Source organism: Eretmochelys imbricata, chromosome 4 (genome assembly GCF_965152235.1).
Source record: "Eretmochelys imbricata isolate rEreImb1 chromosome 4, rEreImb1.hap1, whole genome shotgun sequence".
Taxonomy (NCBI): domain Eukaryota; kingdom Metazoa; phylum Chordata; order Testudines; family Cheloniidae; genus Eretmochelys; species Eretmochelys imbricata.
Genome location: NC_135575.1, coordinates 20,331,542 through 20,357,344, shown reverse-complemented (window position 1 = coordinate 20,357,344; position 25,803 = coordinate 20,331,542). Strand labels below are relative to the sequence as shown.

Genomic DNA, 25,803 nt, shown 5'->3' with positions numbered 1-25,803 from the left:
CTCTGAACCCAGTTATCTTTCATTCTACTTTTGTACAACTTTGCACCATTAAGATGCTGCCCTTGGATACAGAAATGATCTGATCCTCTGCAATCATTGGACCCCTTCTTGTGTTAGATGGAGGTCCCAGCAGCTGCTGCTTTCAGCAATACCTCTGTCCCCATTAATGACATGCTAGAGATGGGCCCAAACAAAACCATCAAGTCCACTGCTCTTGAAATGTGGAGGGCCTTGGCTTTTATTTCAGAATTTGGCTCTAGATCCAAATGTCATGACTAGCCTCTCTTGTAGAAAGGGCTGAACCAAACACCCATGACCAATATCTTTTTCACAATGATACAAGGGCCACAGGATCCTGTGCAACATATTGTTATTTATTGTATAAACTGGATATGCCGTATGTCCTGTTCGTCACACATTTGTTCCCATAATTGCATTTTGGGGCAATTTCAAAGGCCACCTTTTAGAGACACTTGTGCCAGGCTCTCCTTTTTTTGGATAATAAGCTGTCAAGTTGATATGTCATAAATAACGGAATGAATTTTTCTAATTTGATAGGCATCCCAGTCCTTTCATTTAAAAAAACCTTGTGCAAAAAATTAGAACAAGGCTGGAGAGCCAGCTTCAAAGAACCTAGAGTGAGAATTAAAGAGTCTGGACTCTTCATCACGTCATCATCTTTCCTGACCTGATACTTTGCAGCTATTCTCATTACAATGACGTGTGGGAAGGATGATAGGAGTTTCAATTAACGTTTGTATCCCCCTCTCAGGAATCAAAAGACAGGCTGAATTCAGCAATATACTTAAGCATGTGTCTGATTTTAACAAAAGAACGGCCATACTGGGTCAGACCAAAGGTCCATCTAGCCCAGTATCCTGTCTTCTGACAGTGGCCAATGCCAGGTGCCCCAGAGGGAATGAACAGAACAGGTAAGGTAATCATCAAGTTATCCATCACCTGTCGCCCATTCCCAACTTCTTGCAAGCAGAGACTAGGGACACCATTCCTGCCCATCCTGGCTAATAGCCATTGACGGACCTATCCTCCATGAACTTATCTAGTTCTTTTTTGAACCCTGTTATAGTCTTGGTCTTCACAACATCCTCTGGCAAGGAGTTCCATAGGCTGACTGTGTGTTGTGTGGAAAAAATACTTCCTCTTGTTTGTTTTAAACCTGCTGCCTATTAATTTCATTGGGTGATCCCTAGTTTAAGTGTTGAAGCCAACAGAACTGCTAATGCCTTAAAGATAGGCACATGCTTAAGAACCTTGCAGAATCAGGGCCTTCAAAGAGCCCTGAGCCACCGCAGCAGCAGCCACCCCATCTCAGAGGTCCAAACCAGTGCTGCAAACAGCGCCCACTAAACCTTGGTAAGAGGCCACTGAACAAGTGTTGGTCCTCAATGGATCATACGGAGCGAGCACAGGCTAGATGAGGAGAAGCATGCATCCAGGATTGCCCTGTAGTCTAGAAGACAATTGAGGTATTATCGACTGCTGCTGCCCAGAGAGAGCTTTACATGTCACGGACCTGATCCAAAGCCCGTCTATGGGGAGTTTTTCAGTTGACTTTGGGTTAGGCCCCATTAGAGGATGTTTGAAAGCCAGCTAGGGTGCCATTGTCTCAATATCGTAGTCCAGTCCTCAACGCTCCCCACATTTTATCCTCCAATGTTCAACATCCCCTCCTCCCCGCCAACTTTCCCCCTCCTCCCAAAAACTCTGCTTGCTTTCTCTTACGTTGGTTTGGAACATGGAAAATGGAACTAATTTAGGGCCAAATTCAGTATGATCGTGACTCACAATGGGCAAATAAATTGGGCTAAATCCATTGTTGGTGTGATACCACTGAAGTCTGTTTGGTCCTTTGACTTCAGTGGGGCTGCCTGGGTGAAAATCAGCACAAGAATCTGCAAACATTTTGGCAAATTAAGTTTTTATTGCATTTTCCTCTCATGACTCAGGCCCATTTGTGCCAATTGGCAAAGGGTTCAGAGTTCTTAACAAGCAGCTCCTATCTCAGACCTGACAAACTCACTCCACCTAATACACCACTTTCATGATAGTTATCCATCAAGGGTAGCATGTTTGGTCTCTACTGAAAGCCTGTGACTCATCAATACTCATAATCTTTGTGAAATGTGTGTAATATTTAAGGACTAATGTAACAGTATTGACAGTCATGTCCTTAGGGTCTTGGAGTGAAAGTGAGTCACTAGGGAATCATGTCTTGGTAATGGCCCATTCAAGCAGGAGGGAATTGTTAACCCTCCTTGGCTAGCCGATTATGTAATGTGTTGCTCAATCGTCCCCCCATTCCAACAACCCAAAAAGTCAATGGAAAGCCATTAAAGGTAAGCTATAAACATCAAAACCACTTGTATGTGAAAAGGAATGATTCAACAGTGAGGGAGTGGCATGTCTGTGAATAAAGACAAAAAACAGATGCAGTATGTCCTAGGTGGGGGAAAGACAATGGACATCACAAAGAGACACTTTGAAGGGACCGGGATGCATCTATGGTCAACCTGCAGGGCAAAGATTGGGCTGGTACAGCCTGAGTGACTGACAGGCTGGTTGTGTTAGGGAGTTAACACCCACCTGGCAAAGGCAAGACAATCTTGCACTGGAGGCAGGTGGCAACAAGATGACTTACAGCCCCAGAGTCCTGAGTAGTGTCACAACTTTTGATGTTACAGTTTCACCCACTGTGATTATAGAGTTGTGACAAAGCGGGACTGTTCTTAATGTTTCCTCTGAATAGTGTGGGGGTGCCTCAGTTTCCCCTATGCAGTTCTTAAGTATCTAGGTGGTGGGATAAGGGTGTATTATCATTGCAGAGCCCTAGAGGGCAGGTGTGTGCAGGGGTCTGGACACAGAGAATGGCCAACACCCTGTTTCCTGGCAACTGATGGCCTGCCTTCCCTCCTGCAAGGTGAGAGCTAAAGGGATGGAGAACAAAGGAATCTGGTGACCCCCTGGCCCGGGAAAGGGACAAAGCCCAGAGGAGGAGAGGGTGGAGAGAGTTTCAGTTTGGGGCTGGCTGGGGACATGGAGTGAAGTGCAGACTTGGTTGTCTGGCTCACTGCCCCCCACAAAATGGACCCAGCTGAGGGGTCCTGTTCTCTGTACCTACAAGCTCTGTTTTAGACCATGTTCCTGTCATCTAATAAACCTCCTGTTTTACTGGCTGGCTGAGAGTCACGTCTGACTGCGAAGTTGGGGTGCAGGACCCTCTGGCTTCCCCAGGACCCCGCCTGGGCGGACTCACTGTGGGAAGCGCATGGAGGGGCAGAGGATGCTGAATGCTACGAGGTCAGACCCAGGAAGGTGGAAGTTGTGTGAGCTATGTGTCCTGAAGACAGTCTGCTCACAGAAAGGAGACTTCCCCAGAGTCCTGACTGGCTTCATAGGGAGCAGTTCCAGAGCATCACCCGGGGACTCCATGACAAGAGTTAATAGATACTTTTGCAATCTTTTTCAGGTTGTGTCATAACCTTTGCAGTTTGGAACTGTAGATGTTTTGCAGTTAATCAATTTCACCAATATTTCAGGTCATTTCCTTGCAACCACACTGCAGGGGTTGCTGCTGGATATGATATAAACACAAATAGACAGGAAACCTCAGCCATGTGTGTTTACTCCAGGTGAGAAGAAATGCATGACATACTGACATCTAACATTCTCTGTTAAAAGGGCAAATTAAAATTAAAATTCTTAATAATACAAAACATCTCGTGCAGATGGAATCTGTTTTCTTTTTGTTTGCATAAAATTATTCAGAGACTGAAACAGGCATATATAGTCACCATACACGTATGTATTCCCAGCACGGTGAGGTCCTTGCTAAACAACACAGACAGTGCTGGACCTGGAGCTGTGTGGAAGCTTGTTTGAGTTTACACTTTTGAAATTGTTTTGTGAAATAAGTGCCTCCTGTTTAAGAGAGCAGAAATGCCATAGATTGTGACAGTAGGGTAGTTTTGAATTTTGAAGGTTTAAGTGGATTTTGCTTTTGAACACTGGTCCAATTTGTATGGATTGTATATAATTGCCTTTTCCCCAGCTTCCTCCCAGAAGATGAGCAGCACAGCTGTATTATTATTCTTACAGCCTTTTCTCTTTTGTTGTAAAACAAAACAACCAAATCTATGCAGTATTTATTACAAATGGATTCAGATATAGTGGGGATAATAACAAAATGATCAAAGCATATGGCATCAGGAGACAAATGAGTGAATGACTCAAACTGACACAAGAAAAAGAGTACTTGTGGCACCTTAGAGACTAACCAATTTATTTGAGCATGAGCTTTCGTGAGCTTTGCATCCGATGAAGTGAGCTGTAGCTCACGAAAGCTTATGCTCAAATAAATTGGTTAGTCTCTAAGGTGCCACAAGTACTCCTTTTCTTTTTGCGAATACAGACTAACACGGCTGTTACTCTGAAACCTGACACAAGAAAGGGCCCTTTCCTGGTTCGGAAGTCTGAAATAGTCACTGCACACAATTATTAAAAAGTGACTTCAGCTGAGTACAACTGTGCTTTTGTAAATTAAATTAACTTTTTGAAATTAGGAATTTCAGATGAAAATTTTTTGTATGTTTCTTGTCACCTGGAAAACAAATCTGCTGCTGTGGTCCATTAGCGTATATATTGTACACAGCAGCAGCTTTCTTGTCACAAATACATGAAACATTTGTTAAATTAAAAAAAATAAATAAAAAGGAAGAAAAGATGATGAGCGAGGGCTCTTCTATAACTCATAGAGCCTGTGCTGCTTTTGGCTCAATCCTGCTAGGTGCTGAGCACGTAAGTATTTTTGTAAACACTGACAACTGTACTTATGTGCCTAACTTTAAGCCTGACCCCTCAGGGAGAAAGGAAGAGTACGGTGGTGATTTAAGGCAGTATGTTAATGGTTAAGTGTGCAAGCTGGTCTCTTGGTTCCAGGACTGGCAGGGCAGGGATGTACTTTTATTCAGCACTCGCCTTATTCCTACTTTTATCGTTGTTTGTATGGTAGTATCATCTAGAGACCATAATAAAGATCAGGGCCCCATTGTGCTAGGTGGATAGTCTCTGCCCAAAGAGTTTATAATTGAAATAGCCAAAGGATGGGTGGGGAAATGCCATATGCTCCTTCCATAATGGAAATTATAAGAAAACAGAGTTTGACTAGGCCCAGAGGCAAATAAAAAATCCCCTAACCCAGAAAAAAAGGAAAAACATTGAAGTTAATTTTTGTTTCAGATGCTTAAAAAAAACCCCAAACTTTAAAACTGACCCTTTTGTTGCTGCCTGGGCCAGAAGTGGAAAATGCACACAGAAGAGTTTTGAAGGGGGAGAAAAAAATGCCTGCAAGCTAAGAGTCCTTGAATGTCCAGCTTCAGCAGAGAGTGGATTTTTATTGCCAAGTTATAAAGCCTTGAGTATAGTGGGTTTTATAATGGGAACTCTGACAGAACCTTTATCTACAGAGGTATGAATGGCACCTGTTCAATTAGCTGACAAATTAGACTCGACAAAAGACGTGGAAAGGGTACAGAGGATGGTGCCCGTCAAAAAAGTGGCTGCCTCCCTTCCGACATAACATCACGAAGGGAAGTTAATGGCTCCTCTGGTGCAGTACAGAATGCACCAGACTAATCCACTTTTCTTAGATGCCATTTATATTACAGTAGCATCTAGAGGTCCCAACCAACGTCGTCAGCTGCTTGTGCTGGGCAGTGTGGACGGTCCCTGCCCAGAAGAGCTTAGATTATATGTGGACAAAGGGTGGGAGAAGAGACACAGGTGGCATGACTTGCTCCAGGTCACACAGCAGGTACCTGGCAGAGCTGGGAGGAAAACCCAGTTGTCCTGACTCCCAGTCCAGTGCCCTCTCCACTAGGAGACACTGTCTCCCTGTAGGGTTGACTAGACAGCAGAAGGAATATTTTTTAACAAAGGAAAAGAATAAAAACAGGCCCTTGATATGCACTATTTATATATATTTCTGTCTTTCAGCATATTTGTGTTTCCTAATGACGGCTCTGGGGGTGACAGCTGGTGCACATCGTTTATGGAGTCATAGGTCCTACAAAGCCAAGCTGCCTTTGAGGATGTTCCTGGCTGCAGCTAACTCCATGGCTTTTCAGGTAGGGATGAGGTTGTCAGATATGATCTTCAGTCTTTGTGCAGTGTTCTCTGCAGGCCAGCACAAGAGTCTCTTCTGTGAAGAGAGGCCAACTATTAAAAATTCCAAGTAAACCCAAACGTCCGCCAGTTTCTGTACTGTGCGAAAGCAGCGCTGCAGTGATCCCCTCTTTATTTGTACACACCATCCAGTGCAAGGGAAAACCTGATCAGAGCAATGGTCCATGTAGTCCAGTACCCTGTCTCTGAAAGTGCTCCGTACCAATGGTTCTGAGGACAATTACATGCTACCATGCCCATATAATAAAGTTTCTTCCTAAAACCAGGCAACTAAAGATTGGATTATGATATCATTTAGGCAAATTTTTTATCTTGGTTAATAAAACAACGTCATGGTTTTCTACAGCAGATTTACAAAGGAGGTATCACTAGCCCCATATTACAGATGGGGAAACTGAGGCCCAGGGATAAGAAGTGATCTGCTCAAGGTCACATAGCAGGCAAGTCACGGATCTCCTGAATCCTAGTCCAGGGCATTATCTATTTGGCAACACAGCATCACTTACATGTATTTCTTTAGTGTAACTGTAAATAATCTTATTACTAATATAAATAATCTGTCAGCTTCAATAACATCTTGTGGCATTGAGTCCCACAGGTTAAGTTACACTTTATGAAGTATTTCCTTTTATCAGTTTTCAGCCTGTTTCCTTTCATTTGGATTGGCCACCTTCTACTTCTTGCATTATGAGAGAGGGTGAATCACAGCACCCTAGGGACCTCTATACAGTTCATTATTTTGTATACCTCTGTTATGGTGCCTCTTATTCATCCTGTTCTCTAAACTAGATAGCGCTAATCTCCTTAATCTCTCCTCCCATTACAAAGAGCACAGCAGAGCTGTTGTTTAAAGCAGTTTAGGAGATATTTGATTTGATCATACTGCCCTCGCTCCCTGTATGAGCACTGGCTGTTTTCTGCCACTCCACTGATGCAAAGCAGCCCTGCAAAGTGTCATGACATTGCTGCTTGGTGTGTTGAACAACAGTTCAACTTGTAAGCTGAATCAATGAACAGTCAACAAAGAATCAATGGAGCAGCTAGCCACTATTCAGAGGAAATCTTCCCCACTTAATTGCTGTAGACCTGCGTCCACCTCGGATCCAGATGATCAGGACAGATGATCCAGATGATCAGGTTTCAGTGGTTCTTTTGAATTCTGCTTCCTGTGTTCCTGCAGATTTCACACTTGGATACATTGGCCTCAGTTATCAGCGATGGCTGAAGAGTGTACAGTGTAAATCCAGATAAGTGGGGTGCCTAAAAATGGCTTTGCGCTGCCTTTGCACCCCTACTTAGTTACAGTGGTACCATCCAGGTCACCCAGTGGAAGTTATACCAGCCTGAGGGCTGTTCTAATTCACTTCAGCTGTGGGGGGCCTGTGGCAGGGTCGCCCTCCACAACACCCATATGTGGCTTGCCACTGCACTACTCACCTTGTCTCAGCCACACACACGCTGGGAATGGTCTCCCTCAGCACCACTGGTGAGGCGCTGGTAACAAATTTAGACCCTAGTCCCATGTGCAACGTAAACACAAGGGTCTACTTCTCCTCCTGGCTCAGCTCTCCGCTCTTTCCCATTCTCCTACAGAGCAGTGACTCAGGGCTTCTCCCCACTCTGGGAATTTCCCTTCTTCCAGAGCCCGGCACAGGAGCGAGCCTCCCTCATGCAGCCCTCCTTAGTCTTTCCCCAGGCATGCTTGGGAGTCCCTTCTCCAGGGCCTACCAGAGGAACCAGCCCTCCATTCTACAACCCCCCTCCATCCAGCTGAGCTCTCACAACCCTTTGCTGGCATTGCATGGGACTTATAACTGGGCAGGGCCAGATGATCCCTAACCAATCAGGATCCAATGTCTGTGGTGGAGGGATAGCTGATCAGGCACAGGCCAGGCTGAGCCCTACTCCCCTTAATAGCCAATCACAGGACTACCATCATGGTAGCCATGACTGCTGACCATTGCCCTATGTTGGCTTCAGGGGCAGCAGATCGCATTGGAGGAGCTACAGCATCCCGCCATGTCTAATATTTCAGTATAAGCACGTCTCCACGGGCACTGTGGATTATACTTCACGCTGCGTACTATCGTGGCATGATGTCTTTTGCACAAACCCTATCAGATGCAGCAATTTCATCTCGATAGTGCCAGTAGATTTTTATGCTTGGAGGTACCTGAGCGGGTTCTCTTGACCATCCATTCTAGAGCAGGGGTGGCCAGCCTGAGCCTGAGAAGGAGCCAGAATTTACCAATGTACATTGACAAAGAGCCGCAGTAATACGTCAGCAGGCCCCCATCAGCTGCCCCTTCCCCCAGCCCCCAATGCCTCCCTCCCACCAGCAGCCCTGCCGATCAGCGCCTCCCTCTCCCTCCCTGCACCTCCCGATCAGCTGTTTCGTGGCACGCAGGAGGCTCTGGGGGAGAGGAGCGAGGGCATGGCAGGCTCAGGGGAGGGGATGGGAAGGGGTGGAGTGGGGGCAGGGCCTGTGGCAGAGCCAGGGGTTGAGCAGTGAGCACCCCCCCCGGCACATTGGAAAGTTGGGGCCTGTAGCTCCAGCCCCGGAGTCGGTGCCTAGACAAGGAGCCGCATATTAACTTCTGAAGAGCTGCACGTGGCTCCGGAGCCCCAGGTTGGCCGTCCCTGATCTAGAGTTACTTTCTCAAGCTCTCGTAAGGTTGAGTCACTTTTTTTGTTTCAAAAATGGGGCAGTAGCTGAGTCATATTTACTTCATACTCCTGTTCCTTGGCTCCTTTCGTTCACTATGTCAAACCCTGCTGAGTGATATCCACTCTTCCTGAGATGTGCCATTGTGACTCTACCGCATGGGTTTATTTTGTGCCCACTGTATGAAATGAGCTACGTTTTTGACCTTAGCATCAGATGGTCACTAATCATTTTGCTCTGATTACCTTGCACTCAGCTGCAGTAGCTGTCTGGAATTTCACTTGAGCTCATATTATTTCCTATGTCACAAACCAACCTGTTAGAAAACCTCACTTTGCAAGCTTTCTAAGAGACCCAGCAAAGACATCTGGTCTGCATCTTCCTCATAGCTTTGTCTTCTAGCTGTATGTTCGTATATGTATTTTACTCTTGTATTTACTTCAAACGTGTGCTGATGTTTGCTGCTACTACATGTCTGGCACCACACTCCTCGTGTCTGACGCCTTTACATGTCACGTTGTGATTGCCTCTGTATTTGTTACAAACCGTTCTGGTCTCTGCTGTTTTATTTGCCTGCCGATTCTGTCATGATGCATTTTTAATTAGATGCACTTCAGCTCTTTTTCTCTTTTTCGCTAACACTTTCATTTGGGGAAAGCACGTTTTTCACCAGCCCTGCAACTATCCTTTGGTCTATGAAAAGCCAAGTTAATTTCTTGCACTAACATTGCTTTGACCTGATTGTTGGCTCAACCACAAATAGCTTTATTGTATAGGCCTCTAACATAGTGATCAATAGTTTCATTTGGTAAAGAAAATGTGCCTTTTGCCAAGTGAGATTCCTGTGTCTTTTTGTCATTTATAAATGATTTTTGTCTAGCAGTCCTCAGGCCTCGTCCTGCTCCCACTGGAGTGTAATGTAAAATTCCAGTGCCTCTGGACCTGCCCCTTGTAGCTTTATGGAGGGTTTCACTCTCTGTGGTTTCTCTGCAATGTTGCTTGCTTCCTGTCAGTTTTGGAAGCAGCGCGACTATCTCCGATAGTTCTCAGCCAGACGGAGGTTCCGGTGACTTAATATGCTTCACTTTACCAAAGCTTTCGTTTTCTTCTGATATCATGGAAATAAAGGTGTGACAGACAGGAATGCTGGAAAGAGACTTGTCTGTATTTCCTGGTCCCAGTCACCTGACATGGGTTAATGTTATATAAAACTAATACCCTTGTCACATGACAGGAATCAGGACTTCAGTGGTTACTGGTATGTTAACATTCCCATACAAATGTCACTTTAGTCTCACTTTGCTACAGTGGGGGACAATAGTCGAGCTGAGTTTGGGTTTTTCCAGTGTCTCTTTGTTCTTTAATTCTCTGCTGGAACGGAGGTCAAAAAGGAGTTATTTATGTGCAGTCCTGGAAGTCTTCCAGGTACAATTTCAGGATGATGACATTTTCATCATTTACAGATTGGAGACGGGTTCTTTGGTTCTGTGGCTCAGTCCCCCTCAGCAGTACTGATCATTCACACCATACAGTCTCTTAGAAGTCAGCAACTGATATGCAGGGCAGTGAAGTCTACCAACTCTGACAACAAAAGCTTCTCCGTTCACAAACTGTGGACCTATGCAGTTGTCTTCTTGGACTTCCTGCATTCTTCAACAATAATAGCGCACGCGCTGTCTTTTGTTATTGCCTCACTCTGGATGTTTCACAGAAACCCCCAGCTGTCCGTCTGCTCTGTTCTCCTGCTGAAAAGAAAGCTGCTGCAACTGACAGTGATGATGCTATTGCCCTTCCTGAAACACTTGCTGCTTTGGAGGGCATATGCTGTGTTGCCTTCCATGTTGTGCCAAGAGGGGGAAAGAAGAAGAGGCTGCTCTGCTGAATGATCTTTGCTTAACACACTGCTATAGATGAGAGCACAGATTAACATCTTCAAATGTGGGGGCCTAAAGTTAGGAGTCCAAATGTATAGTTAAGCACCTAATTAAGTGGTCTGATTTTTCAGAGATGTCCAGCACCCAGCAGCTGTCATTGCAGACACTGGATGGTCAGGACCACTGAAAATCAGACCACTTACAAGTATTTCAGTCCCTTCAAGTGCCTCATTTTAAGTACCCACTCTCGAAATCTGTGGCTATAGAATTTATGCTTACCATGGGACAGGTAAGCTTGTTAACAGCCATTCTTTGCCATCAGACTTTTAACTGACCTTCATATCTCATGACAGCTTGAGCAGACAGGAGCCTGAGCTGTAATTTGTACCCTGACCTGAGATCCAATGTTCAGGGTTTTTAGATCTAAGGTTTTTGTCCCAGCCCATTTGCACACAAAGGAACCAGATCCTATAACAAAGGCACTCTAATACCTAAATCAGGTACACGTCCTACCTTCTCCCTCCAACAACAACCATCATTATAGCTGGCTTCCCAAGTCACTCTCACAAAGACCTGAAGACGAAAATAAAACTAGTGACAAAAGTCCAGTGAGTGAAAATCATTTTTGGCTTTTCTGAGCCTTAATTTTCCAGCATATCTGTGGGCAGTTTTTTGTTGGTGCTGAAGCTACAGCTAGCTAAGGAGTTTAAAATTCTGTTGGAGCTTTGTTTTGGCCTAGGGATAGGCTACTGCAGTTTGTTCCTTCTCCCAGGTCTTTTTGGTCCATTGTCACACATTGGGCCCACTCTTGTAGGGTGCTGAACTCCTGATAAGTTCAATGGGAGAAGAAGGTCATTGACACCTCACAAGATCTGACCCATTTTCTGTGCTGCGTTGGTCCCTAGAGAAGTTGATGATGATGATGAGCTATAATGAATAGTACCATCGTTTGGTTCGTGGACAGTGGAGTGACATTGGCTCTGTTGCTGAGCAGACTAAACCAGAACTCAGAAGTAAGCCATCCTCCCAACTGCATCTCCTCCAGCAGTAGAACAGCTGTCTGATTTTTTTAGAGTGAGAGTTACCTGTTTCCAGGCAGATGCTGCTGACTCAGAGACCCACAGGAAAAACCATCTTCAAAAAACATCCTCTGAGCTCTCTCATGGATATGCGCTCCAGTAACCACAGTGAAGGTGAATCTGATTTCTTTCAGCTCTGGGTCTCGCAAACACTCGTTTCTTCCTAGGGCAGTGAATCTGCATCCTGGGAAAGAAGAATGTCCATGATGAAAGGGATGCCTTATTTGGGCCTGCAGCAGCTGTGACTTTCCAGTATGGCTTATTGGAAATCACTAAAAAGGACAAGATTAGGGCAGATTTGTTGAGTGTCTCATTTGACTCAGTAAGATGGACACTCTGGATTTCAGCACCACCAGCGTCTGTTGCCTTTATCTGGATACATTTGATGCACCAGCCACCATGGGTGGTTGGTGTATCAAATGTATCCAGATAAAGGCAACAGACACTGAACAAATTGGTTTCTGACACTGAACAAATTCCTTAGTGTCCTTGTTACTAGGATTGGAGATGGGCCTGAATCAACACTCCCAAATTGGAATAAGACAACCATTGGGGAAGCTTGAATCCAGATCTAAACTTCACAGCAAGCCCCATCTCTATCATGGGCTCTACGAAAACACTCTGGAGTCCAGCAACTTTAGGAGAGGCTGAAACCATTTCTGAATTTTGGGCTTTGGGCCAATTTTAGAGCAAGGGTGAAAGAGACATGGACACCTTGAGCTCCACAGTGCTCCAGGAATGCAGAGTCATAAAATCCTTTCTGCAGGGTCACCTTCTTTCCACTGCAGAGCTGGTTCCTCTGGGTAAGAAAACTTGCTAACCTAGTGAGGAGGGCTTTAAACTAGGTTCGCCGGGGAATGGTGACCTTAGCCGAGAGGTAAGTGGGGGAGTGTGATACTGGGAGGAAACAAAAGGAGCAGGGTGCAACAGGGGAGGCGTCCTGATTCATACTGAGAAAGCAGGGCAATCAGCTAGTTACATTAGGTGCCTGTACACGAACGCAAGAGGCCTGGGAAACAAGCAGGAAGAATTGGAAGTCCTGGCACAGTCAAGGAACTATGATGTGATTGGAATAACAGAGACTTGGTGGGGTAACTCACATGACTAGAGCACTGTCATGGGTAGGTATAACCTGTTCAGGAAGCATTGGGGTTGGGGGGAGAGAAAGGTGGGGGAGTTGCACTGTATGTCAGGGAGCAGTGTGACTGCTCAGAGCTCCGGTATGAAACTAGAGGAAAACCCTGTTGAGTCTTTGGGTGAAGTTTAGCGGCGAGAGCAACAAGGGTGATGTGGTGGTGGGTGTCTGCTATGGACCACCAGACTAGGTGGAGCAGGGAGACGAGGCTTTCTTCGGACAACTAATGGGAAATTTCCAGATCATGGGCCCTGGTTCTCATGGGGGACTTCAGTCACCCTGACATCTGCTGGGAGAGCAATACAGCAGTGCACCAACAATCCAGGAAGTTTTTGGAGAGTGTTGGGGACAACTTCCTGGTGCAAGTGCTGGAGGAACCAACTTGGGGCCCTGCTCCTCTTGACCTGCTGCTCAGAAACAGGGAAGAATTGGGAGGGGAAGTAGAAGTGGGTGGCAACCTGGGCAGCAGTGACCAGGAGATGGTCGAGTTCAGGATCCTGAAAAAAGGAAGAAAGAAGAGCAGCAGAATATGGACTCTGGACGAGGCTGAGGAGGGCACCTGAAAATTTGGGGCACCCACTGGGTCTTGGTGTCCACCGTCCCGGCTCTTCCTATCCCTGTTCTGACCCTTCCTGCAGGCTCCCACAGCTGGCTGCTGTAGCCTGGTGACTCTTACTCTGGAGGGGATCCTGTAACTTAAAAGTGAAAAAGCCTTCCAGCCCTATTAGCACAACACTGAAACTGTTAAAGAGCCATTCAAGTGGTAATGAAGCCATTTAACAAGCATTTGCCAAACCCCAGGTATATACTGTCAGTTTCTGAATTTACAGAATTCAGAATCTGAATTCTGAAAAACAGTTATGCATTACTGTAATATTTACTCAGAACATGTTAGTCTATAGGACCTTAGTTTAAAACTTGCTTTAAAAATATTTCATTAGTGAGTTGGTGAAGATTATAAAATCATATCTCTTAAAAAATCCTTGCATAGATTTTTTTTAGATGCACAATCATCTTTAGCCTTAAATGCTTGATCTTCAGACATATAGGTTTTTAAATAAATCCTTCAAAAGACCACCCTTATCTAAAATACACATTTTAATTGTAATTACTATAGTAAAAAAAACTTCCTATCCTTTCTATCCATCCCTTTCTCTGTTCACCTCCTGTTAAGGGACAACATCCCTTTCCTTCCAGATAGCTGGACAAAGAGTTTCCCTTTCTTTACTTCTGACTATCTGATGAACTAGTTTTAAGAGAACCCTCCAGCAAAATCAGTACCTTATAAGATATAAAATCCTTTGTTATGCCTAAAATCTTTGGAAACATATTTTTAAAGTTGGTGAAATTTTATAAACATGTCTATTGTTATGGAGATCACCCAAAGAAAATTAGTGTTCATTTTTTCTAAAAGCAATGAACATTGTAATGAACACACTAAACCTCTGTGACTGATTAATTTAAAATAATGTCTTTGTTTCAGTGAGTTAAATATGTAGTAATCTGGAATGATTATTTTATGAAGGCTTAAGAGTACATTTAAAATATAAAAACAGCTTAGAAATACTGATTAAGAAAATATAAAACAGAGAAGAGCTGCATCATGTATTCCATAATATTTAATGTTGTATTCAGCAAGACAGCTGACTCGCCCTTACTACAAAGTTTTGCAAATAAATCTCTGACAAATTTCAGGGCCTATCAAAAAACCTGTAACTGACATTTTTTAGTGCTTTTAATTAGGTACCTTCTGCATGTCTATTCTGCGTGAGGGAGAGGGTACCGGGGTCTCTGCGGGGAACTGTGACTTTCCGTCGCTGTGAGGCGGGCCGAGTGTCACGGTATCCTTTGCTGCCTCGTTCCTGCCCCCAACCCTCAGGCTGTGAGCCTGGGCTGCCATCAGGCGTAAGGGCAACAGTTTAATAATACTACGTAGGGCCCCATAAATCCTAAGGATGGCCCTGCTTGGACTTTAGAAAAGCAGACTTTGACTCCTTCAGGAAACTGATGGGCAGGATTCCCTGGGAGGCTAATATGAGGGGGAAAGCAGTCCAGGAGAGCTGGCTGTATTTTAAAGAAGCCTTACTGAGGGCGCAGGAACAAACCATCCAGACGTTCAAAAAGAACAGCAAATATGGCAGGTGACCAGCTTGGCTTAACGGTGAAATCTTCAGTGAGCTTAAACACAAAAAAGAAGCTTACAAGAAGTGGAAATTTGGACAGATGACTGGGGATGAGTATAAAAATATTGCTCGAGCATGCAGAGGTGTAATCAGGAAGGCCAAAGCACAATTGGAGTTGCAGCTAGCAAGGGATGCGAAGGGTAACAAGAAGGGTTTCTACAAGTATGTTAGCAACAAGAAGAAGGTCGGGGAAAGTGTGGGACCCTTACTGAATGGGGGAGGCAACGTAGTGACACATGATGTGGAAAAAGCTGAGGTACTCAATGCTTTTTTTGCCTCGGTCTTCACGAACAAGGTCAGCTCCTAGACTGCTGCACTGGGCAGCACAGTATGGGGAGGAGGCGAGCAGCCCTCAGTCCTTCACCTGTTCTTTCACCACTATTTAGAAAAGCTGGACATGCACAAGTCCATGGGTCCAGATCTAATGCATCTGAGGGTGGTGAGGGAGTTGGCTGATGTGATTGCAGAGCCATTGGCCATTATCTTTGAAAACTTGTGGCGATCGAGGGAGATCCCAGACGATTGGAAAAAGGCAAATACAGTGCCCATCTTTAAAAAAGGGGAAGAAGGAGAATCTGGAGAACTACAGACTGGTCAGCCTCACCTCAGTCCCTGGAAAAATCATGGAGCAGGTCCTCAAGGAATCAATTCTGAAGCACCTGGAGGAGAGAAAGGTGATCAGGAACAGTCAACATGGATTTACCAAGGGCAAGTCATGCCTGACTAACCTGATTGCCTTCTATGATGAGATAACTGGCTCTGTGCATATGGGGAAAGCAGTGGATGTGATATATCTTGACTTTAGCAAAGCTTTTGATACGGTCTCCCTCAATATTCTTGCCAGCAAGTTAAAGAAGTATGGATTGGATTAATGGACTATAAAGTGGATAGAAAGCTGGCTAGATCATTGGGCTCAGTGGGTAGTGATCAATGGCTCAACGTCTAGTTGGCAACCTGTATGAAGTGGAGTGCCCCAGGGCTCAGTCCTGTGGATGGTTTTGTTCAACATCTTCATTAATGATCCGGAAAATGGGCTAGATTGCACCCTCAGCAAGTTCGCAGATGACACTAAACTGGGAGGAGAGGTAGATATGCTGGAGGGTAGGGATAAGGTCCAGAGTGACCTAGACAAATTAGAGGATTGGGCCAAAAGAAATCTGATGAGGTTCAACAAGGACAAGTGCAGAGTCCTTCACTTGGGACGGAAGAATGCCATGCACCGCTACAGGCTGGGGACCGAATGGCTAAGCAGCAGTTCTGCAGAAAAGGACCTAGGGATTACAGTGGACGAGAAGCTGGATATGAGTCAGCAGTGTGCCCTTGTTGCCAAGAAGGCTAACGGCATATTGGGCTGTATTAGTAGGAGCATTGCCAGCAGATTGAGGGAAGTGATTATTCCCCTCTATTTGGCAATGGTGAGGCCATATCTGGAGTATTGCGTCTAGTTTTGGGCCCCCCCACTACAGAAAGGATGTGGAAAAATTGGAGAGAGTCCAGTGAAGGGCAACAAAAATGATTAGGGAGATTACGAGGAGAGGCTGAGGGAACTGGGGTTATTTAGTCTGCGGAAGAGAAGAGTGAGGGGGGATTTGATAGCAGCTTTCAACTACCTGAAGGGGGATTCCAAAGAGGATGGAGCTAGGCTGTTCTCAGGGGTGGCAGATGACAGAACAAGGAGCAATGGTCTCAAGTTGCAGTGAGGGAGGTCTAGGTTGGATATTAGGAAACACTATTTCACTAGGAGGGTGGTGAAGTACTGGAATGGGTTCCCTAGGGAGGTGGTGGATTCTCCATCCTTAGAGGTTTTTTTAAGGCTTGGCTTGACAAAGCCCTGGCTGGGATGATTTAGTTGGGTTTGGTCCTGCTTTGAGCAGGGGGTTGGACTAGATGACCTCCTGAGGTCTCTTCCAACCCTAATCTTCTATGATTCTAGGAAACAGCAGGTCTGGCTATCAGAGTGCCAACCCTCTGTGTATATAAACCCACGTTTCCCCTAGTGGTTTCAGTCCCTGATTTAATCTTACGTGATTTATTTTTCTTAGCGGATACAGAGAATCATTCTGTGGTTCAAATATATTAGGGTGTGGTTGGGGTGTGTGTGCAGGGGTGTGAGATAAGGTGCTACCAAAGTCATTATGCCAAGTCTGCATCTCTCACCCCTCCCTTGCTGTCTGCACAGAATGACATTTTTGAGTGGTGTCGAGACCACCGGGTGCATCACAAGTACTCAGAGACGGACGCTGACCCCCACAATGCGTGTCGTGGCTTCTTCTTCTCCCACATCGGCTGGCTTTTTGTCCGCAAGCATCGCGATGTCATAGAAAAAGGCAGGAAGTTGGATTTCACTGACCTGCTGGATGACCCTGTTGTGCGGTTTCAAAGAAAGTAAGTAAAAGCTCTGGAACTACTCCCAAGGGGGGATCTGAGCGGAGGTTTGGGGGGAATGAGGGTTGGAGATGGGGGAGTGGAGTTCACTTAGTCTATTTTTGATACATTATTTTATACTTTCCTTTTCTTTCCTCCCCAATATGCCCTTCCCTAAACTTGTTTGGAAATAGTAGAGCCCACCCCTCCCAGTGGTAACCTGTTGGGTACCAGGAGATCAGTCCTGCAAGCTCTTACTTCCAGGCCCCCTTGCCGGAGCAAACTAGCCTTTTCTTACCTTCCCCTCTTCCAAAAACACCAGGGCATGCAGTCACACGGAAAAAAAGAAAAGTCTGCATCTGGAGCTTTTAATTGGATTATATCAATGAATGCAATAAACATGATCATCAATAACAGCCTCAATGAGGAATCCCTCTGTCTGAATTATCCGCTGATCACCAACCTGACCCACAGGGCCCAGTCGAGCTGAACTGCTGCCTCTCCCAGTACCTTAATTCCTTTATAAAATGAGATGTCATCAGCTTGGCCCGTTGGGTTAGTACAGCCCAGACTGCAGCCTTCCCCAGTCCATTATCATCACTATGGTAGGGGACACTGATCTGGATGCTTCAGCCGGTATTGAAATTATAATATTTTCGAGTAGGTACTGCACAGGGTGTAGGTACTATTCTCAGTGGTGAATGTGTGACCAGGAGGGGTTTTAAAAGCCGGATAGGATCAATTCTGTTTGGTAGCCAGAGTGTTATTTTTGGACACTACTGGGAAGAGAGGGTGGTCACGCCTATCTTTGCATTGCAGAAATCCCCAGGAAGGGCTGAACTAATCCCTGGTCAATGGGACTGGACCCGGGATGAAACTGATGCAATGCGTTGGTCTTGTTGTTTTAGCTGCTTTTTGGAGAGCAGAGAAGAATTCCACAGGACTTTGCAAAGTCTCCTTTGCAGTGTGTTTGAGCTTCCATAACTGTCTTCTCACCTTTGCTTGAGTGAATCATTTCCCATCTCAGACAGGCATTTCTGTAGTGCTTATATAACTGTGGCATAAGGTACATTTCTGTGCAGGGAAGATCGTCTTAGGCTTTGGCTACACTTGCACGTTATACTGCAGTAAAGCCTCCCAGAGCGCTCCATCTTACTCCCCGTCCACACTGGCAAAGAACATAGAGCACTCTGACTCCCTGGCTGGAGCGCTCCTGGTACTCCACCCCCCCCGAGAGGATTAACAGCTGTTGCGCATTGGCTGAGATGCTCCAGCTCCAGTGTAAACAGGGAGTAACGTTATTGACCTCCGGAAACTCCCCATAAGCCTTTTAACTGAAGCATCCTCTCTTGTTTTGTTAAAAGAAAAGGAGGACTTGTGGCACCTTAGAGACTAACAAATTTATTTGAGCATAAGCTTTCATGAGCTACACGAAACCTTATGCTTAAATTTTATTTATTTGTTAGTCTCTAAGGTGCCACTAGTACTCCTGTTCTTTTTGCGAATACAGACTAACACGGCTGCTACTCTGAATCTTGTTTTGTTGTGAACTCCAGATGCAGAAATGCCGTTTCAAAGCTCCGTTTCTAGGGCTGCTTATCAAAAAAACAAACACAGCCCCTGTTGGCTTGGAATGAGCGAGAGGCAGGCCGGGGGGCTCCATCTGGAGTGCCGACAGCTAATGGTTGCTTGAAGAGAGAGGCGGCTGTGCCGGGGGGTTGGGGTCTGTTTCGGCGAGCGGCTGCTTAGCTTGTCTAGAGAAAAAAAGAAACAGCTGCCCTTTGCTTTCAGTCAGTGAGTGAGAGAGAGGCAGGGGAGGCAGGAGGGTCTGAACTTACAAGACAGCACGCTGACACACTCTCAGCCCCGCAAAAACCCACCCTCTCTCCCCCGCCCCCATTTGAAAAGCACGTTGCAGCCACTTGAATGCTGGGATAGCTGCCAACAATGCACCGCTCCCAATGCAGCTGCAAATGTGGCCACGAGACGGTGCGCTGGCAGCTGGCAGTGTGGACAGACTGCTGCTCTTTCCCTACTCCGCTGTACGAAGGCGGGTTTAACTCTCAGCACTGTACATCTGTAAGTGTAGCCAAGGCCTTAGCAAGTGATATTGCTCTGGACTTGACAGTTGAGTTTTGGACTATTTAGTCTAGTGAATTTAGAGTTTACATTTTCTTTTTCTCAGGAACGTAAACCTGTTTATGTCAATACCACATTGTTGTCAGAACAGAAGGTTATTATTTACTTCCTGGAAAAACAAAAGACGTCTGATTGGTAATAATAATGGTGAATTGTACCTCTCTAGTGGATTTCTTAGGACCAGATTATGTGACATCCTGACTCACTCTGGGTCCAATTCCATTGTCAATTGCATTAATGTAAATCTGGAGTAAAACCGTTAATTTCAATGGAACTACTCTACATTTACGCTGGTGTAACAGAGAGCAGAACTTGCCCCACTGAGTCGTGCCTTAGTCCATGAATAATCAACTCCATTAACTGCAATGAAACTACTCCGTGTCAGGCAGTGTCCAGGGCCCTCTGGGGAGCTGCAAGCAGGTTTCAGGGGGTCCACCAAGCATGGCTGGTGTTTAGGCTCACTAGGGCCCAGTGCAGAAAGCCAAAGCCTGCTGCACAGGACTGCAGCCCAGGGTCCTGGGCCCCATTACCCGGGGCTGAAGCCGAAACCTGAGCAACTTAGCTTCATGGTGCCCCCAGTGGCATGGGGCCCCAAGCGACTGTCCTGCTTGCTGCCCCCTAATGCCGGCCCTGGCTTTTATATGCAAAAAAACAGTGGTTGTGGCACCGGTGGGGCCGTGGAGGTTTTATAGCCTGTTGGGGGGCCTCAGGAAAAAAAAAGGTTGAACCTCCCCTGGTGTAAGGAACAATTCTGTGTGCGTAAAGGTACAACAATCGCTGGCCTTTAACTGCACAGCACGGGACCAAAGCTCGGAGTTAAGGACATACACACACACAATTGTGCTCGGAGTTTGCAGAAAAGGGAGCTTCACTTATTTTGCACAAGTAATCATCAGAGCTGGCTGAAAGATTTCAAGTAACTGCTTTTCTTTCTTGTGAAATGGCTGACGTTTTAAACCACATATTTTTGCAAAAAACGGTCGCCATGACTGAATTCTTTAACTTTTTGCTAAAACTTTGTGTTTTTTTTTTTAAATTGAAATTTTAATTGCATTTTTTTGTTGAAATATGTCTTGACACATTTCATTTGCTGAAGCCTAAATTGTTGATAAATAAAAAGCTTCTATCAACATTTTGATAACCATCTTGACAAAGAAACAAAAAAACCCCACAAAAATAAAAATGGGATCCATTTTGATCCTGGCAAAACAAAAACAACTTTGAAATGTTTTTCTTTATTTTAATTTTGGACCAGGTCTAACAATAATGTTGCCTCAGCTACAGCTGCATTTCTGGTGCCACTGTTTTGCAGTGATGAAAGCGAGATATTGTGAGATCAGCATGGATGGGGGTAAATTTGGGTTTAAAATAAGAGGCGTCCTGTCTGAGGAGGCATAGTTCAGACGGATACTCGTGCTTAAAGTGGCCTGAAAAAAGTTTGGGTGGGTGGGTGGGTGTCTGTCATAATCTGGGAGCAGCAACTTTGGTAAGACAGCAAAGAGCTCCCCTCAATGACCCACCCTGTTTTTTATAATTGTTCTTTTTGCCAGGTCTGTGTGTGACCCCTTGCAACCTTCCCCCCACAATTTTAAGCACCGAGGGATGCTGAGCCTGGACTCCCTTTGCCTGTCTGTCTGAGGATAAATTGCCTCTGATTCTCCAGTGCTGAGCCCTTGTGGGACACCGCGCATTACCCTGCTAAGCAGGCTTGCCTGTGGCACCTTTAAATTCTCTTGCCAGCCCCTCATTTTGTTTTGTCTTCAGACTATTCAGCTCTTCTTGGCCTGTTCTCCATCTTACGGCGCATTATCTTCTGTCTGTCTCTCTCCTCACCTCTTGTGCCTCTTTGCTGCTCCTCTCTCTGTTGAATCATTCCACATGGCTTGCCAGCTCCTTTGTCACATTATACTCTTTCTGCCATTCACTCCTCCTTTCTAGGGTTGCCGGGCATCCGGTTTTTGACTGGAACACCTGGTTGAAAAGGGACCCTGGTGGATATGGTCAGCACTGCCGACCAGGCCGTTAAATGTCTGGTCGGTGGTGCATCCCTACCTGGATCCGTGGCGACATGTCCCTCCAGCTGGGGGGTAGCCACGGGGGCTCCGCATGCTGCCCCTGCCCCAGGTGCTGGCTCCGCAGTTCCCACTGGCCAGGAACCATGGCCAATGGGAGCTGCGAGGGCAGCACCTGAGGACGGGGGCAGCACATGGAGACCCCATGGCCGCGCCTCCGCCTTGGAGCTGGACATGGTGGCTGCTTCTGGGAGCTGCCTGCGGTAAGCGCTGCCTGGAGCCTGTATCCCTCACCCCCTCCCGCTCCCCAACCCCGTGCTCTAGCTCGGAACCCCCTCCCGCGCCCCAACCCGCTGACCCAGCCCGGAACCCCCTCCCACACACAAACTCCCTCCCATAGACCGCACCGCGTCCCACACTCTAACCCCCTGTCCCAGCCCTGAGCCCCTCCCACACTCTGAACCCCTCAGCCCCACCCCCCAGCCTGGAGCCCCCTCCTGCATCCCAAACCCCTCATCCCCAGACACATACTAGAGCCCCCATTCCTAGCTGGAGCCCTCACCCACTTCTGCACCCCAACCCCTGCCCCAGCCTGGTGAAAATGAGCGACTGAGCAAGAGTAGGGGAGAGCAAGCGATGGAGGGAGAGGGGATGGAGTGAGTGATGGCGGCGCCTCGGAGAAGGGGCAGGGCAGGGATGGAGCCTTGGGAGAAGGGGCAGGGCAAGGATGTTTGGTTTTCGGCAATTAGAAAGTTGGCAACCCTACTCTTTTCTCTCTTTCATACACACACCTTTTTGTCTCCCTCCTGGCTTAGTTTAGCATTCTGCTTCACTTATCAGCCTGCTCTCCCTTTCTTTTTGCCTCTTGTACTATTCAGCTTTGTTTCCTCCACGCCTTTGTGTGTGTGTCTTGTACAAACTTGGCTGAACTGTCGGAGCAAGTTGTCACATTTCAGGGCTTTGAAAACTACTTTTCCTCATGAAATTCTGAGGAAGAAATAGATCGGTCAGAGTTACAGCTGCTTATAGATTTGGGGGCTTGATTGAAAGTAAACGGGTGCGAACCCCTGGCCTTCATTGGAGTTTCACCTTCAGACACCTGGTCTGTATCTGCCTCTGTTTTATAATCTCTTCTTTACGTGTGCCTATAACTGTCTCCAAAATGCCCCGGGGTGGGGACTGAAATCTCCTATGCAGCCTCAGCAAAGGGGTGATTTTCACTGGAAAGTTTGAGGAAAATCCCTCCTCTTTTTTTGTATTATGTGAGAATACAAATAATTAAAAATAAAGAAGTGGGCGGACCACAGACATGGCTTAGATTGTAAGTTTATCAGGGCATGGATTGTCTTTTTGGTCTGTGTTTGTACAAGGCCTAGCACAGTGGAGTTGTGGTCTGTGACTAGGGACCCTAAGTGCTACCACAAATCAAGTAAAAGATTTTGATGATGATACATTGCCCATTGAAGTCAATGGAAGGCCTCCCATTGACTTGAGTGGGTGCTGGCTAAGGCCCTGCTTGTATAGCCAGGTAGGCAAATTCAGGCCCAGTGAGGTTTGTGACGTGATGGGGACTTGGTGCCCAATCAAATCAGCCTAGATACCAGAAGATTTTTAAAAGGCTAAAATCTTCTTGCAGTTACATCTGTGTTACCCACTTAAATGACAGAATTTTCAGTCATAGATTTTGAAGAAAGAAGGAACCATTAGGGTCTGGTCTGATCTGTAACATAGACCATAGAACCTCTCCCAATAATTCTTGCCCTTCACTTCTGCTTGAGCTAGAGCATGTCCTCTAATTTTCTTCTTCCTTTATGGAGGAGTTTGTGCCTTTGCAATCTGAGTGGTGAAAGTGAAAATAAAAACCGTGCCAGTGGCCAACATGCTCAGTGTGCTTCAATATCAAAATATCGACAGACATGAACCTGCATGATAATTCTCCTCTCATTGAATCTCTGCTAATTCCTTAGCATCAAAGTTCTCAGTCCATCCTATTGCTAATCTCAAGTGATTAGCAGACCTAAGGGCATGGGACCGCTGCCAGTGCAAGTTGTGATTTGCTAGGGAAATTAATCATGGCTCAATGTGCCTAGACAGAACTTTCATATGTATTGTAACAGACCTGTAGCCTCTTTGGACCTTTTTTCATGGCTGTCTTCACTCTGCCGCTGCAGTCGTTTGGTGCTTCATGCAGCAGTGGGGAGAGAACGCCAATATCCTTGTTCCAAAAGCAGCGTTTCCTATGGATGGGGCTCAAGAAGAATCTTCGCTAGCTGTAGGACAATGGTGCATTTGACACAAACATAGTTGGACAGTCCAGCCCAGCTGATATACCTTATGTCAAGGTTCCTCCCCCACTCTGAACTCTAGGGTACAGATGTGGGGACCTGCATGAAAAACCTCCTAAGCTTATCTTTACCAGCTTAGGTCAAAACTTCCCCAAGGTACAAAGTATTCCACCCGTGGTCCTTGGAATGGCCGCTACCACCACCAAACTAATACTGGTTACTGGGGAAGAGCTGTTTGGACGCGTCTTTCCCCCCAAAATACTTCCCAAAACCCTGCACCCCACTTCCTGGACAAGGTTTGGTAAAAAGCCTCACCAATTTGCCTAGGTGACTACAGACCCAGACCCTTGGATCTTAAGAACAATGAACAATCCTCCCAACACTTGCACCCCCCCTTTCCTGGGAAATGTTGGATAAAAAGCCTCACCAATTTGCATAGGTGACCACAGACCCAAACCCTTGGATCTGAGAACAATGAAAAAACATTCAGTTTTTTACAAGAAGACTTTTAATAGAAAATAGAAGTAAATAGAAATGAAGAAATCCCCCCTGTAAAATCAGGATGGTAGATATCTTACAGGGTAATTAGATTCAAAAACATAGAGAACCCCTCTAGGCAAAACCTTAAGTTACAAAAAAGATACACAGACAGAAATAGTTATTCTATTCAGCACAATTCTTTTCTCAGCCATTTAAAGAAATCATAATCTAACACATACCTAGCTAGATTACTTACTAAAAGTTCTAAGACTCCATTCCTGTTCTGTCCCTGGCAAAAGCAGCATGCAGACAGACACAGACCCCTTGTTTCTCTCCCTCCTCCCAGCTTTTGAAAGTATCTTGTCCCCTCATTGGTCATTTTGGTCAGGTGCCAGCGAGGTTACCTTTAGCTTCTTAACCCTTTACAGGTGAGAGGAGCTTTCCCCTGGCCAGGAGGGATTTCAAAGGGGTTTACCCTTCCCTTTATATTTATGACACCTTAATTGCCGTACTGGGACACAGGGCAAATGGTCTTTGGTTCATTTTATAGAGTCAGGCCCCAGTTGCAAAGTTTGCAGCCAAAGTGGAACTTTCCCAAAGTTCCGGGGTGTTCAGACAGAGGATTTGCACTGTACAGTTTGATCTCCAGTGTTTTGATCAATTGTAATTTATGGCTTTAAATACTCTGACTGTCATAGAACCTTGAATCACTAGTCCTTTTCCCCTTGAAACACAAAACAAGCGAGTTATGCATATCTGGAGCTTCCCCTGCTGCGTTCAGCCTTCCCCCGGCCTAGCTGATGTTACCTGTCTTTTCCCCATAGACAGATTAATGTTGAATGCAATTTTCACTCTGACAGAAAACAGCTGCAATTTTATGGTAATTTTTTTCCCTTCAGCAAAGTCTTTTAATTATTCCTCTTTTAGTCAGCCTGTGCAACTTCCCATTAAAAGCTGACACATCTTCCATGTAGCCTATTGACAGCAGCTGACAAACAGGCAAGGAGAGATCTGAAACAAAACGACCAAACACTCCACTACTAACATTCTAGTGGAGGAACAGAAAAGCTCCTGACATTTAACAAGCAGTGTTTTGGCCTTACCGCTCATGAGTAATTAATCTTCACACTTTTCTTTCGAGCGGGCTGTTGGAAACATAACCACAAAGGCGGGGAGCAAGGGAGGGAGGAAACAAGCTTTTAAGAATGAAAAATTGTTTACCTTCCTAATGCATGATTGTTGCTGGCAACTGTTTCTGAGTATTCCGAATAATGGTTTGAAAATGTCCTCTGTGTTAATAAAGCAGAACTCTGCACTCAAAGGTAAAATGGAGGGCAGATTGCATTTACTTTAGTTAATGCTGCCATGTCAGCACCATTTTTTTGT

At 45.7% G+C, this 25,803-nt stretch overlaps 1 protein-coding gene across 1 annotated transcript in view; it reads left to right on the top strand.

The window, feature by feature from the left end:
• SCD5 (stearoyl-CoA desaturase 5) overlaps positions 1 to 25,803 on the top strand; it is an 80,916-nt gene that overhangs the window by 43,837 nt on the left and 11,276 nt on the right. The window contains exons 2-3 of the mRNA XM_077814362.1: positions 6,013 to 6,143; positions 17,317 to 17,522. Of these exons, the coding sequence (XP_077670488.1) occupies positions 6,013 to 6,143; positions 17,317 to 17,522 (337 nt within the window). The remainder of the gene's footprint in view (positions 1 to 6,012; positions 6,144 to 17,316; positions 17,523 to 25,803) is intronic.